Source organism: Barbatula barbatula, assembly GCF_947034865.1.
Source record: "Barbatula barbatula genome assembly, chromosome: 5".
In the NCBI taxonomy this organism is placed as follows: domain Eukaryota; kingdom Metazoa; phylum Chordata; class Actinopteri; order Cypriniformes; family Nemacheilidae; genus Barbatula; species Barbatula barbatula.
The window spans coordinates 22,699,458-22,713,434 of record NC_136769.1 but is presented as its reverse complement, the minus strand read 5'-3'; the positions used below and the strand labels follow the sequence as shown (position 1 = coordinate 22,713,434).

The 13,977-nt window shown below is 40.7% G+C and overlaps 1 protein-coding gene across 1 annotated transcript in view; it reads left to right on the top strand.

The window, feature by feature from the left end:
• baiap2l1b (BAR/IMD domain containing adaptor protein 2 like 1b) overlaps positions 1–12,341 on the top strand; it is a 32,503-nt gene extending 20,162 nt beyond the window's left edge. The window contains exons 7-14 of the mRNA XM_079456711.1: positions 677–829; positions 940–1,095; positions 1,184–1,280; positions 2,393–2,606; positions 4,644–4,703; positions 6,553–6,721; positions 10,633–10,673; positions 11,103–12,341. Of these exons, the coding sequence (XP_079312837.1) occupies positions 677–829; positions 940–1,095; positions 1,184–1,280; positions 2,393–2,606; positions 4,644–4,703; positions 6,553–6,721; positions 10,633–10,673; positions 11,103–11,175 (963 nt within the window). The 3' untranslated portion in view covers positions 11,176–12,341. The remainder of the gene's footprint in view (positions 1–676; positions 830–939; positions 1,096–1,183; positions 1,281–2,392; positions 2,607–4,643; positions 4,704–6,552; positions 6,722–10,632; positions 10,674–11,102) is intronic.
• Positions 12,342–13,977: the final 1,636 nt, after the last annotated feature.

Sequence of the window (13,977 nt, the reverse complement as noted above, 5' to 3'; positions counted from 1 at the left end):
ATTCATATGTACTGGAACTTCCCCTCAAATCGTCTTTAAACTCCTGGGAGAGGCTTCACGCAAGTTGTCCAAACATGCTAAACAAAATGTTTAGTAGGGACTTGAAGTCGACTGAGTCATACTGGTCTCACCAGTCTTTGGGTGGGAGGAGTTAAATCAGAGAGACACACAGACGGATCGAGACGCAGGAAGCCAAAGCGCTTTAAAGTACCGAACCAGCAAATCTCCTTTTCTCATGACAACCAGTGAGAGGAGGAGGAGGGTAAACAGTGATCAGAGAGATCACAGTCAAGACTATAGACGTGATGAAACCGGCTCGCTTACATCACCTGCATTATGCTGCCGGGCGGGTGTGTCGTGTGAACACACCTGCATGAAACAGCTTCCACGGACCACTGATGTGCACCCCAGTCAAAACTTCCCAAACGTATTGAAGGGATTGTCATTCCAAAACATCCTCTTCTGTCTACGTTTACAGCTATAGATTCTCCCTTTAACACAATATGTGACATTTAATGCCGGACTGTCTTTACTTGGCCACTTTGTTCCCTCACAATGCCCAAATCTTTACGGCAGAGAGCAAGATGATGTCAGCATTCTTCACAATCACATGTTCGTCTGTCGGACTAAGATCGTTGTGACTCTCTCTCTCTCTCTCTCTCTCTCTCTGTTGCAGTGCATAGAGACTCTCACTCACCGCCAGATGGACATGCAGAAGTTCATCGCTGACGGCTGTCACGAGGCTCTGTTGGAGGAGAAGAGACGCTTCTGTTTTCTAGTGGACAAACACTGCAACTTCTCGAATCAGATGGGCGGTTTCCACGACAAGGTTTGTTATGTTATTTCCAAAACACAAACATCTCGGTTTACAACGTTAAGATGTGCGAATGCTGGGTTAATTTTTTCTTTACATATGCTCACTTTCTTGTCTTCTCAAAGGCTCGAGAGATTCTAATGAAAAACATTAACAGCTGGCAGGACAAATGCACGGATGCTACAAATGTTCCAGAGAGCATCATCTCCATGATCGAAGGTCTGCGCACTCCAGTGTCCATCACTCCTCAGGCGTCTCCAGCTCTCCCGCGTCACAGCAGGGTGAAGACACTGCCCTCTTATACCACGCTGACCTCATGGTGCTCATCTGTAGTAGTCAGTTCTTACCTGTGTTTTTGTACCTGTACAGATCTACTCTGAAGCAATGGTCCCGCCTCCAGCGCCCCCTCAGACAAGTCCACTGGCCAACATGTTCAATCAAGACACCATACAGCAGAGAGAGTCCGGTGAATGACATTACTTGACACATTGCACAGACGTGTTCGACCTGTCCCTGTGACTCAGTTGAGCATTGCTTGTAAATCATATCCCAAATGTGTAAATGTAGCGTAGACAAAACCGTTGCAATTTAATGTCAACATCAAAGGTCCAGTGTGGATCTATTGACAGAAATGCAATATAATATCATTTATACCATGGTCTGTTTGAATACTGGATTCTCATTGGCTGGGGGTTGTGCATTAAAACCCTTTAACGCACGAGAAGCTCCAGACAGTTTAACTGAGGAAATGAACTCTCATTTTAACCGGTTTGATCTAAAGCTACACTGTAAACATCAATAACATCTTTAGTTTGGCAAATGACCGTGATATAAGCGGGATGATCCACGGCTAGGTGCGGTTCTTGCATCTACATACAACACGGGTTCCCTTACGTGGAGTTCGTCATGTTGTTTCTAAAGGAGCACTAAACAGACAAACTTCTCAACATTTCGGTGCTCCTTTTCTCACATTTTCATAATTTATTCAAATTGAATGAATTTGCTCTACATCCAAAACGACTGACTTTTCACCCGCTGTTACTGTAAGTGATAGTTCGCACGGCTAGCTTATGTCATGGTCATTTGCCAAGTTAAAGCTGTTATTGATGTTTACAATGTAGCTTTAGATCAAACCGGTGAAAATGACAGTTCATTTTGAATGGAATGAAACTGACTGGAGCTTCCCGTGCGCTAAAGGGTTTTAATGCACGCCCTCCAGCCAATCAGAACCCAGTATTCAAACAGACCATGGTATAATATGTTTTGATACTGAACTGACGCTTTAAGTGGTGTGCATAGACTTGACCTGCAGGAAGGCAAATAATATTATCCAGTAGCTATTCAACTTTTTTTAACAAAACGGAAGTTGCTAAATGAGGATCACAGCTACAGGAAGGATGTAAGTTTAGGTGCTTGACGAATCAGACAGCTTTCTTTATAAACCTTATAGACCTTATCTACAGGGTTAGTCTTCGACTACAAATTGACATCACGACTGCACATTGCGCCAATAATAGCCTTGAAATCAAGTTTTTGAGGATTTTATCGGTTGATGAATGTCCGTCTTGTCTTCTCTAGACTACAGCAATGAAGACAATGGACTGTCCAGGTCTGTGTCAATGGCCACTGGCCTCAATCACATAGACAAGAGACCCAAAGTGCGCACTATATTCCCCCACAAATCTGGAAACAACAACACGCTGCTGAGCTTCGAGGAGAGTGACATCATCACACTGCTGATCCCAGAAGAGAGAGACGGCTGGCTGTATGGAGAACTGCAAAAGAACAAACAGTGAGTTCAACTCTTTGAATGTTTGAAGCTGAACCGCTGTCGATGGCGTTTCATTCAGTTTCAAACATGAACACAAGTGCCTTGAATTTGGTTTCACACTGACACGTTTTACAATTGAAATGTGAATTCTTGGCAAGGACATGTGATCTGTGTAATAAATTGAAAAACCTTCAAACACAGATATAGTTTGGCTAGCCGACATGAAAGCATCAGTCAGTCAGTTCAGCTGTACAGAAGTTGGAGAGTCCTCATGTGTACACAGCTGTTGGTGTGGTTTCTCTATCCCAGCTGTGATCATTGCTTTGTCATCAAATCATCATGAAGGCCGGTTAGAGACTCCAGCTTATCTGCGATATAGAACACAAACTCCCCAAGGGCTCGAGGACTTTCAGCAGGTGGAGAAGCTGACATATAGAGTTATGGTGGTGAAAATGCTCCAGCGCTCCTGCCAAAAACGGTTGATGTTGATTTGAACCAATCCTACCAGATGGCAGAAGCAGACAGAGTGCGTTCTGTGGCTGCATCGCTTTGCCACAAGAGTAAAGGGAGAGCTTGAAGTTAGTTGGAACGGACTACTGATGTGATGCATCTAAGTGCGTCAGATATGAAGCACAGATTAAAGTTAAGGTCAACTAAAAATGACAAAACGTCTTCCATTTCAAAGCCGTATGACTGACTTTATTTTGTCCAACACTTTTCTGATATATAGAAAAAATAACTTTTAGGTTTTGGTTTTAAAATTGTAGGTGTCATTTTTTCGATGAACTACCCGTTTGATCTCTAGTTTCACTGTCTCTCTTCACTGTTCTGCCTTAAAAAACAACATCAGCTGTGTCGAAAACCCATAGGGAACGATTTGCGAAATCACCTAGCAACCCATTAATATGTGCCAAATAACGTGTGAGCACTTTTTGCTACACAAGGTATATCAGAGCATTACAGCGACCTGTTCAGACACACTGAGTGCTTCTAGTTAAAGCAAATCTCAGACTCATTGACTGTAATTATGAATAATACATCGCAAGATGAATTAAAGGGATTTTCCACCCAAAAATGAACGTTCTGTCATCATTCGTTCACCTTCGAGTTGTTCCAAACCTGTATCTAATATATTTGAAAGTATGCTCATCACCAGACAGATCTTGACCCTCATTGACTCCCACAGTACGAAAATGACTTTATCATTTGTTTGTTCTGTTGAACACATAAGACGACATTTTGAAGAATGTAGGACAGCAAACAGTTCTGGGGCACTTTTGACTACCGTTGTATTCCTTCTATGGAAGTCATTGGGGGGGCGAAGGAGAGTAAATTAATTTACATTTTTGGGTGAAGTATCACTTTAAAGCGTGAACGGCAGGTTTTAAATCACAGGTGAAACTTTCCAATGTGTACAGATCCTTGTCGCACGATTATCATGACTCCTTCAATGCCGCTTTACGTCAGTTGATGTAAAGTAAATAGTTAAGCACACACAAGCACAGATAGACAAATATTAACATTACTTTGGATCGCTTATTATTATTAAACATGTTCTGGAACAAAGAACAAAGACTTGAGTCGTTTCTTTAACAGAGAGAGATTGAGTGCTTTTTTGGCCACTGCTGTAGTTAACGGATACAGATGTGATAAAATGACATGTTTTCTGTCTTTCCGTATTTCTCTTGGGTTGTAATTGTATTTTCCATTAATATTCACATTCCCCTAGAGAACAAAATGGCACACCAAGGCACCAATGTCCTGAGGAAAATGCCACACCAAAACCAACACTGGCATTGTGTTTTATGTAATGACAGAGCGTGCTGTGTGGATCTGATTTAATGTCAATAACAGTCGGCTTACGCCGCTCCACATACAGGTGACGGAAACGGCAGGTGGAACAGATCTCCTTTGCAACCCGACTCTCCAAAAAGCCGTCCCACAGTTTTAGACTCAGCAGACTTCGAGTAAACATCAGGGCAGACGTTTCTACGAGGCTTTAGACCTGATAAAAGCTCTTCGTGCCTGTAATTGCCTTGTGTGTCTGTGTTTTCTCAGGCGGGGCTGGTTTCCATCATCTTACTGCCGTGCATACACAGAGCCAGCGGTAAATAACAGGTAATGAGACACCGCACACACACTAACACGGCTCTTTGTTGTCCTGATGAGCTGTGATGCCCATCGCTGCGCCTCTCAAGGAAACACAAGCTCACTCAGGCCTTATTTTACCACTGACACAATCCGTAAGCACATCGACCCCCCCCCGAAACAGCTTTTATTGCACTGTGCAAATCAGCAGATGTTGAATTAATGCTGGTTTAATGAATGATGAAGAAATGATTGAAAGATTCCAGGTGTGGTGTTAATAGTCACAGTTGAGTTCCGAGTGCAGACCGGCGTCTGGCACAGAAACGTCATTTATTTAATGTGATTCTCAGCGCTGACTCACTGTTAGCACGCTGAGCACTGGATACAAGATTTAACTAAAGTGACCCAGACAAAATCCCACTCGCTGAACTCTAAATGCACAGTCTCGTGTTATTCAAAGAATAATCTGCTTCAAATAATGTTTGCTTAAGGAACAGTCAAATGCTTTATGATGCCATTAACAGGATCGTACAGTAGGTAGTCAACCAGAATGCTCTCTACCGCCGTGTGTTGTACCGCCGTGGGGAAGGGCGGCACTTAAAAAACATTTACATGTGAAACTAGCGAAATTTCCACCAGAAGGCGCAAAGGGAGAGTTTGCACATTCAGTACTTAACCACATGAAATTCAATGTGATAGTTTAAGTATTACATGACAGGAGGCAACACATTAAAGATTAAAACAAGAGTTATTCAAGTTTATTATATAAAAAAAAAGAGAATATTGGCGGAGAATTTAGCCAAATGCAGGTATATAGTAAATTATCATTAATCTATCAGAACACAGTGTTTTTCTGCCAGTCTAAAGCAACTGCATATGCCTGATATCCATGCACTGTCTTTCCTGTCCTTATACGAGCAAACTGTTTGATTGTTTTAAAAAAAGTCCCATTAATACTTCCCTAATCGAGGGAGAGGTTTTATAATAAATGTATCTTTATTCATGGATTATATCATTTCCACCACGGTGCAAACGCAATGATGTTCACCAAGTAAAACAAAACAGTAAACATTTTGAATGCTCAACAGTCACAGAGGCAGAACATATAATGTAATATTTGTTTTCAAAGTGTACGATTGTGTTTTTATCACCATGAGCGATCATTGGACACTAAAATATGCTACATTCTGTCTTTTTGTGATTATGGCTAATGCTGGGTTCACACCAAACGCGAACAATCGCACGCACTTGATTACTCGTGGGAAAAGTTTGTTATTTTAGCGTGAGTGACGTGACAAGTATTAGAGTTTGCGTCTGTACGCATTTTGTAGACTAAATGTTGACTGCTTTGTTTTTGGAGAATAACTATTAGCTTGCTAATGCTAAATGACAACAAAATGTTTTTTTTAAATTGGTAGGTTATGTCGTATGCTGTCGTATACCTTTTGGTCAAGGTTACATAGATTGACAAGGGATCTTTCGAATCTGACACCAAATATAAAACCCAGAGATGTTCTTATAGCTCATATTTCCTATTACATCTCACAATTATTTTTACAATAAGCATTTATGTGAATGTATCCATTTTGATCATTTGTAAAAAAATATCTGATTTAAAATCTGAAACACATACTAGCTTAATAGCATTATGAATGTAACAGTCTGATAACAAACCTACAGACTATGATTTTCACAGCATCACCCACGTACATCTAATGGCAACATTTGCAATAACACCATTTTGTTTCATAAAACGCATAATTTGTCTAATTGGTAAAGTCTGCTGCCTCCACGTGTGAAGTCAATATTTTTAATCTAGGTTTGTTGTGCCGAATGGATGGTGTTGATGTTTAAGGGGTGATGTGCTTGTGTGTTGTAGTTTCGCCAGCAATCCTCCCACGCGTAGTAAGAGTGTGGTGAACCTCATGCAGCAGAACACAGATGACGACATGATGGTCCTGCCACCAGCCGACTACAGCGACTCTCACTTCAGAAGAAACTCCACCAAGAGTCTCAACCAAACATACACACAGGCATATGAGAAACCGGTCAGTCTCTATCATCAGAACTCTCCTTCTACCACACTTCAACACTCCTGACTCATGGGGTCTTGATCTTACATTCATGTAAACATCAGGTTATGTCAGCAGCCCTACAGGTTAAAATATACTAAAAGTGTTCAAACTCATTTTAAAAGATGCAGGCCCGCTTTCACAGACAGGGATTAGCTTTAGCCAGTTAAGAATTCATTAAATAAAGAAGAATACATTACTGGTGTTCATCTTGAGACAAAACAGACAGGTCACACATTGATTTAAGCCTTGTCTGTGAAACCGGGCCACAGTATTCGATTAAAAAATAATATTAGTAAATGTTGAAATGAACATGAATGAATGCGAGTATTAAAACTAGTTTGGTATCCTCCTGTATAAGTTCATGTGAGGTCCTTGCACAGGTGTGTGCGTGTGTGTCAGCGTGCTGTACAGTGACGTGTATACAGTTGCAGTCCATGTGTGTGAGTGAATCAGGGTCATTTTAAAGAGGATTGTTGGTGGAGCGATGCTAAATCCAGACAGGCATGCAAGTGTCAGCTATCACATCTGTTTATTTCAGTTTTTTGCCTAGAAGTTATGCACATGTACGTTTTTGAGGCATAGTCATTGTTTGTCAAGTAGTAACTTTCTTTGTTAGAAACCAACATAAATCAGTCCAGGACATGTCAGTTTGATGTTTTTTTACTTCAAGCCATGTTAATGTAAGTACAGTATATGAGAAACCTGTAAAACAGGGATGGTGATAAAGAGGCAAAAGCTTACAGCCTGAATATTATAGTTGTTTATAAGTGTTGTTCCAAGAGTGCTTACATTTCTTATAACGTCAGCGTATCGATCAATGCCAATTGTGGTTTAAAAGCAGATTTATGCTGTTTAATGCTGAATATCAGTGTGGGCTTGTGCCTCACAGCTATTCAGATTTCTAGACGGATCTATTGTAGATGGTATGGTGATAGCGACATCACAGCTCAAGCTGTATATTGTAAAGCATCCCAGTCTTGGCGCCCCTTTCCTCTTTATTTACATGCATGCAAAAACACAAACCAAAACCTATCAATGCATGTAAATGACGGGATTTTGTTTATTCCCAGATGGACATGCGTTCAGTTGCACATACAGAGATTTTCAACACCGAGCAGGGCGTCCCGTAAAGCCTCTCAGCAGGCAAAGCAATAACAAAACTATGTAGTGCTGTCACGGCCCACGTCTGCTGTATTGAGGCCATTCTAATGTTTGTGGTAGGGCTAGTCTGATGGGAGACGTATCTCGATCCGAGCCTTCCTTTTACCATAATGAGCTCTAATTCTGTTTGAAGGAACCAACTGGCTATCTAGCAAAAGCACACGTGTTGTTTGCAGGAGCCCTGATTTGTGATATTTGTGGGGTAGCAGAGCTGAATGGCCGGCCTGTGAAAGAGGATACTTCTCTCTAGACACGGTAAAATATTCATGGCACACCAAATACTCGGACGAGCCCCCGCCTCCCGTCACACGTACACATCCGGGCCACGGCTCAACCTTTCCGATGGAATTCCACACGGACTTCAACCTGAAACCAAACCGATCGTAGCACAAGCACGCGCCCATTTGTTTACGCTGTCGTGCACCAGCGACCATCCCTTTTGCACACAGTAGAGGCACTCGAGCCACATTTAGGTGTAAAGCCTGTTGTTTGGCACCTGTCTTTCCCACCGAGAGTTGGCTTATGGCTGTGGCGAGCGAGGGACCCGTGCCATGCAATGACTCCAGCTAAGTTTGAAAAAGCCCTGGAAAGCGGGGGTAAACATGGAGGCTCTTCATAAAACCTGCCTGTCCGTCATTCTGGAAGGGCGAGAGATGCATTTTTCCCCAAACAGTGAAGGTCAGGGGTGGGGGAGGACGGATTTTGAGCGCTCGCCGTTGAAAGCTTTGGGTGAAAAATGCTCCCTGCCAGGTTTTCTGTTTGCACGATAGCAAAAGGAAGGAAAGAGAAAGCGAGACGGGTAACAGATGAGCATTTGCATTCTTTTGAGATTATCATCTGTCAATTTGAATCGCAGTGTGTACTCTAAAAGCAAGAATGATTACTCTGTGAAGATAACTATATACGAAACATCATATATCATATATCAGTTAGTGTTATCATTAGTTACCGTTCTTGGTGTGAACGGACCTCAAGACCAGTTTATAAAACAACTCATATCTGACATGAAATTACTGTTAAGTTATGGTTATATGGACTTGGTGAAAAGTTTTTGGAGTGATGTGCACTGTCAGCTGACCACTACATGAATGAAAAGTAGTATTGAGATTGCAGTACACTACTGCTCTCTAGTGGACAGACAGAGTCAGTACTCATGATCTCAATCTGACGGTACTCAGTGGCATCACTGTTAATATTGAGTTGAGTAACTTACATTTGTCTTATATATATATATATATATATATATATATATATATATATACTTATTATTTCAGTAGTATAATATAATGCCAGTAGGAAAAGGATTGAGTTTACGACCACACATGAGTCACATGTTGATATGGGGTGTAATACTTTTTATGCGATCAGACTTTTTAAAGTGGTTGAAAAAGGTCAATGATTTGCATTAAAAGAGGGATTGTTAGGGTACATAGTCAGCTGTTGAGGCATCGAGTCAGAATATAAACTCTTTTAATGCTCCTTAATCCCAAAGTAAAATGTGTACCTTACCACGTCTGTGGAAATTGTTTTATAAAAACATACAGTACTTACAGTTCACACCATGGCCAACTACAAACTTTAGTTACGTGGTGGTCCTCCCACCATGCAGATGTGATCTGTTTGTATCTGTTTACTTCAAATCTGATCACTCAAGATACGAAAGACCCATTTAGACACACACATCCCATGTTATTTTGCTTGCTATAACCACGTGCTATGTGCTATGTGTTTGCATGTACATATACTGTACGTCTTTATCATGAATCTGAAAAAAACACATTTTGGAGTTAACTTTTTAGACAACTTTGACACATTAACAGATTAACTGCTTCCTGCTGAAGAAATCAGATGATGTGGGCTGTCATACATCTCAGTGTTCAACGTCTTGAAGACGAGTTTACACTAACAAGTATTTCCTGCAGGACTACATTCCACACCTTGACTGTCATCAGACCTGTGTCTTCTACTTCAATTTGACTTCACATCTGACTGATGTTTCATGATTCAATTCGCACTGTTTTTACTCACTGTGTAGTATGAACTGTACAGCGGGCACCCGGCGAACAATGTCTCTTTCCCAATTATAGCTCTTAAAGGGGAAGTTGACCCAAAAATCTACTTTGTGTGATTTGTTGCTCACCCACATGACGTTAAACATGTTTAGAGAACTTCCGCCGTCTTCGGAGCACAAATGAAGATATTTAGGTGACATCCGAGAGATTTACAGGCCTCCTCATAAACATCGTGGTGTCAGTTTTTGTCAAGGTCCAGAAAAGTACTAAAGACAACGTTAAATTGGTCCGTCCGCTCATAGTGGCTCAGATGGATTGTTTTGGAAACAACGAGAATGCTTTATGTGCGAGAGCACTTTGACGAATGCGTATTAGGTGTGTGCGCATGGGGCTTGACCCTATTGGACGCCGGCGCACTGACTCACAACGCGGAAAAGTGCCACCATGATGTCTATGAGGAGGCCTGGAAATCTCGCGGATGTCAACAAAATATCTTCATTTGTGCTCCAAAGACGGCGAAAGTTCTCTTAACATGTTTAACGCCATGTGTGTCAGTAAATATCCACGCAAAGTAGATTTTTGGGTGAACTTCCCCTTTAAATGTTTTACTGTGTATTCACCTGGTGAACTGTGATTCCAGACAGTCTGATGAAAGCAGCAATGTCGTCTGCTCTGTAGATTTGTAACATTTCAGTTTTTTGTTTCTTGTAGGTGTCTCAGTCAAACGGGCTGCCAAAGCATCCTGTTTTAGGGTGAGTATGAATCGATCAGTTGCTGTAATCGGCGAGTTCAAAAATCAAAGTTTGCTGAACCTGCGAGTACATCAATCTGATCAAAAAAGCTAGCCTATCCTGTGTCAGTTTGAATCTCAACTCCTCTATATTATTTGAGATATTTTCATTAAATTTAGTGTTCACACCAATACGCAAATATTCTGGAAATGTTTGGAAAAATTAATTATGGAAAAAAGTGATTTTAACAGTGAATTTAGGTAGAAAACCCCCTGCTGTAGATGATATCGTTTTCAAATGTAGAAGCGGTGCTTGTGCCAAGTCAACCATCACTAACACTGTTGGAACAAAATAAGAATTCAAAGTTGGCACATAACGTGTCCGGTACCGTTTGTGCTACAAATCATGCGGCTTGTTGAGGTGTGTGATTTACATTTCTTATGTCTTTAGGGGAGGAAATCCATTTGCTACAGTGAAACTCCGACCCACAGTGACCAATGACAGATCAGCTCCCATTGTCTGATCATCACCACAGACGGCCTTCATGCATTCACAGTGCACATTTGTCAACTGGACACCCTCATACATGCATCTCTGCAGGGCTGGGACTGGACCACGTCTCCGCTGAGGATGATGTGTTTATAATGCACACATGCACCATATACTGTTGAACCACTTTATTTATGTTTATTGCTTTTAGAGCTTGGCCTTTCTCTCTATATATGTGTGTGTGAGAAGAAGTGTGTACACAGAGAGAGAGAGCGAGAGAGATGAAATCAATTGCGAGGATCGCTAGATGTTTCACTTTCAGTTGTTGGCGGAATCATTGTGTAAATGATAGGAGAGCGAATGTGGTCTTAAATGGATAGTTCATCCAAAAAACATCTCATCATTTACTCACTCTTGTGTTCCAATATCAAATCCCGACAGTTTTTATCTCATACAGTGAAAGTGAATGGTGACTTTGGATGTCCCTGGTCCCCATCCACTTTCATTGTATCGGGGAAAAATCTGAACGCTTTTCCATCAAAGGGTTTGGAATGATGTGAGGACGAATAGAGTTTTGGGTGAGCTATTCTTTTTTTTTTTTTTATCATTGTCAAGAGCTTTGTGTTCTCAACACGTACACGACTAGATGGGAATCTACAGAAAATTCCTGATGATAGTGATGTGAACTGAAATCCCGACATGAGTTCTGATGGAAAATGATGCTTATGGTGGATGCTGTCCGAATTTGAATCCAGTCACTACTCTTTAACCTCTTCGTGAACTTGTGCTTGATCCGATGTATACGTGAGAATGTTGGAAGTATTTAGAAGTGACAAAGCGCTGTGATCTAGATATAATGTAAAGATTGGGAACAGTATGTTTTGCGTTATGCTGTTTACTAGAGTTAGCTGGCTAACTCGGTCAGCTGGCCCTCACCAATACAAGCTTTGCTTCCAAAAAGAGATTTTAGCTGAAATTGTCTTTTAAAAAGTGATCACATTCTTTTAGATAAAAAACATTGCTTTATCAGGTGTGTCTCAAAACTCTCGATTGTTGGTTAATGGACAGCGCTTTATTTATTCTTAATGCTTCGGGGAAACTCTTATTTTGGCTTTGATTGTAGCAACGCACTTTTCTGTTGATATTGACCTAATCTTCTACGTCACTGCTGTATAAAAATAAAAAATATTTTATGTCTAATTGTGTTTTGCTTAGAATCAATGATTTACATCGAGTCATTTAAAGTTGTATTGGAATAATAGCTGCAAGTATCACTGTGTGGTTCAGTGGTATCTACAAGGCTTTTTATCCTCAAGGTCAATATTTAAAAAGTTTTTTCCCTGTACTTATGCTGAAATTATAAAGCACAAACTAGGTTTTTACATAGTTAACGTGTAATGAAAACAAATACACCAAAGGCTGCAGTCTCAAGTGGGCACACGGTGGTGCAATTCCTGTTCTTAATGAACTTTGCATGTTGCACCCTACATTTTATTTGACATTGTTTATTTAACGCTACCAATATTAATATATTATATAGTAATACCTACTAGGGAACCATCAGTTCCCTAAAAATCGTGCTTTTTCAGTTTTTGAGTTTGAGAAGAGCTATGTTTATGCATAGTGTTGTGGTTGTGTGGGTACAATTTCATCCATTTGAATGATGTATACAGCAACACATGCTTTGAAAATACTTCACAAGGTGTACATTTTCAAACTCTCAGTACAAAAATCCAAACTGATCACACTTGTAACGCAGCTAGTCATTCTTTCAAAACCTGATGGAATGCTTTCAGTCAGTTGCACGTGTTTTCAGTCCACATAATCATGCTTTCAAACACAAGATTATTGTAATGGGAACATTTGGTTTAATCACAGAAACACAACAGTATGATCTTCTTTCAGTTTACTACTCTTAACAATCGGTTCATACAACAGCAAACAATGCAAGATACAGGTTTCAAATCGGCCTTAGAAGAGCTGAAATGAATATGCTACAGTACTATAAAAGACAGATTACACAGTTTCACATTAGCCAATACACTTACAATACTTGCATTTACATAATCTATAATTTCCAAAATATCCATCCTATGTGTAATCAAGTGAAGGATCAATGAACACATCCTCTACAATCATTTGGACAAATTATTTTTTATTTTTCAGATAGAGTTGTAACATAGGTATACTTTCTATTATGTAACGAAATGAGAACAAAACATAACATTTAGTGCACAATTTACATGAATTTGGATCAAGCCTGTCTTGAGCATTTGGCCATAGAGTCTCATCCACATCACAATGAATGTTATCATTGTTCAAGCACCTTGGAAAAAACTTTTGGCGTGACGAATCCATGCTTGAAATTGGTCAGCTTGATGTCATCACATGCATCATCCATGGCCTGAAGGAGGGTGGCACGCTCAAGGGGTTGGCGATCATAGACCTTCCACCTCCATGCTGAAAAAATTCCTCAATAGGGTTGAGGAAAGGAGAGTATGGAGGCAGGTAGAGAGTCAGGAATCGAGGATGGGCCTGAAACCATGCTTGAACTACTTCTGCGTGGTGAAAGCTGACATTGTCCCACACAATTACATAGGTGTTCAATTTCATTGAGAAACTCAATAAGATGTGCAGCATTATAGGAGCCAAATAATGGCCTACGTCTGACAGCCGTATGTCATTCCTGGCCCTCACCATTTCCACCACTGCCAACTCTTGCTGGTCGGTCAGCACACGGCCACCACTATGGGGTTTTCTGTCAATTCTAAGCATAGAACAGAGTATACTGTCGATAGATCATTCTGTATAAATACTGTAACATGTTTGATGAATT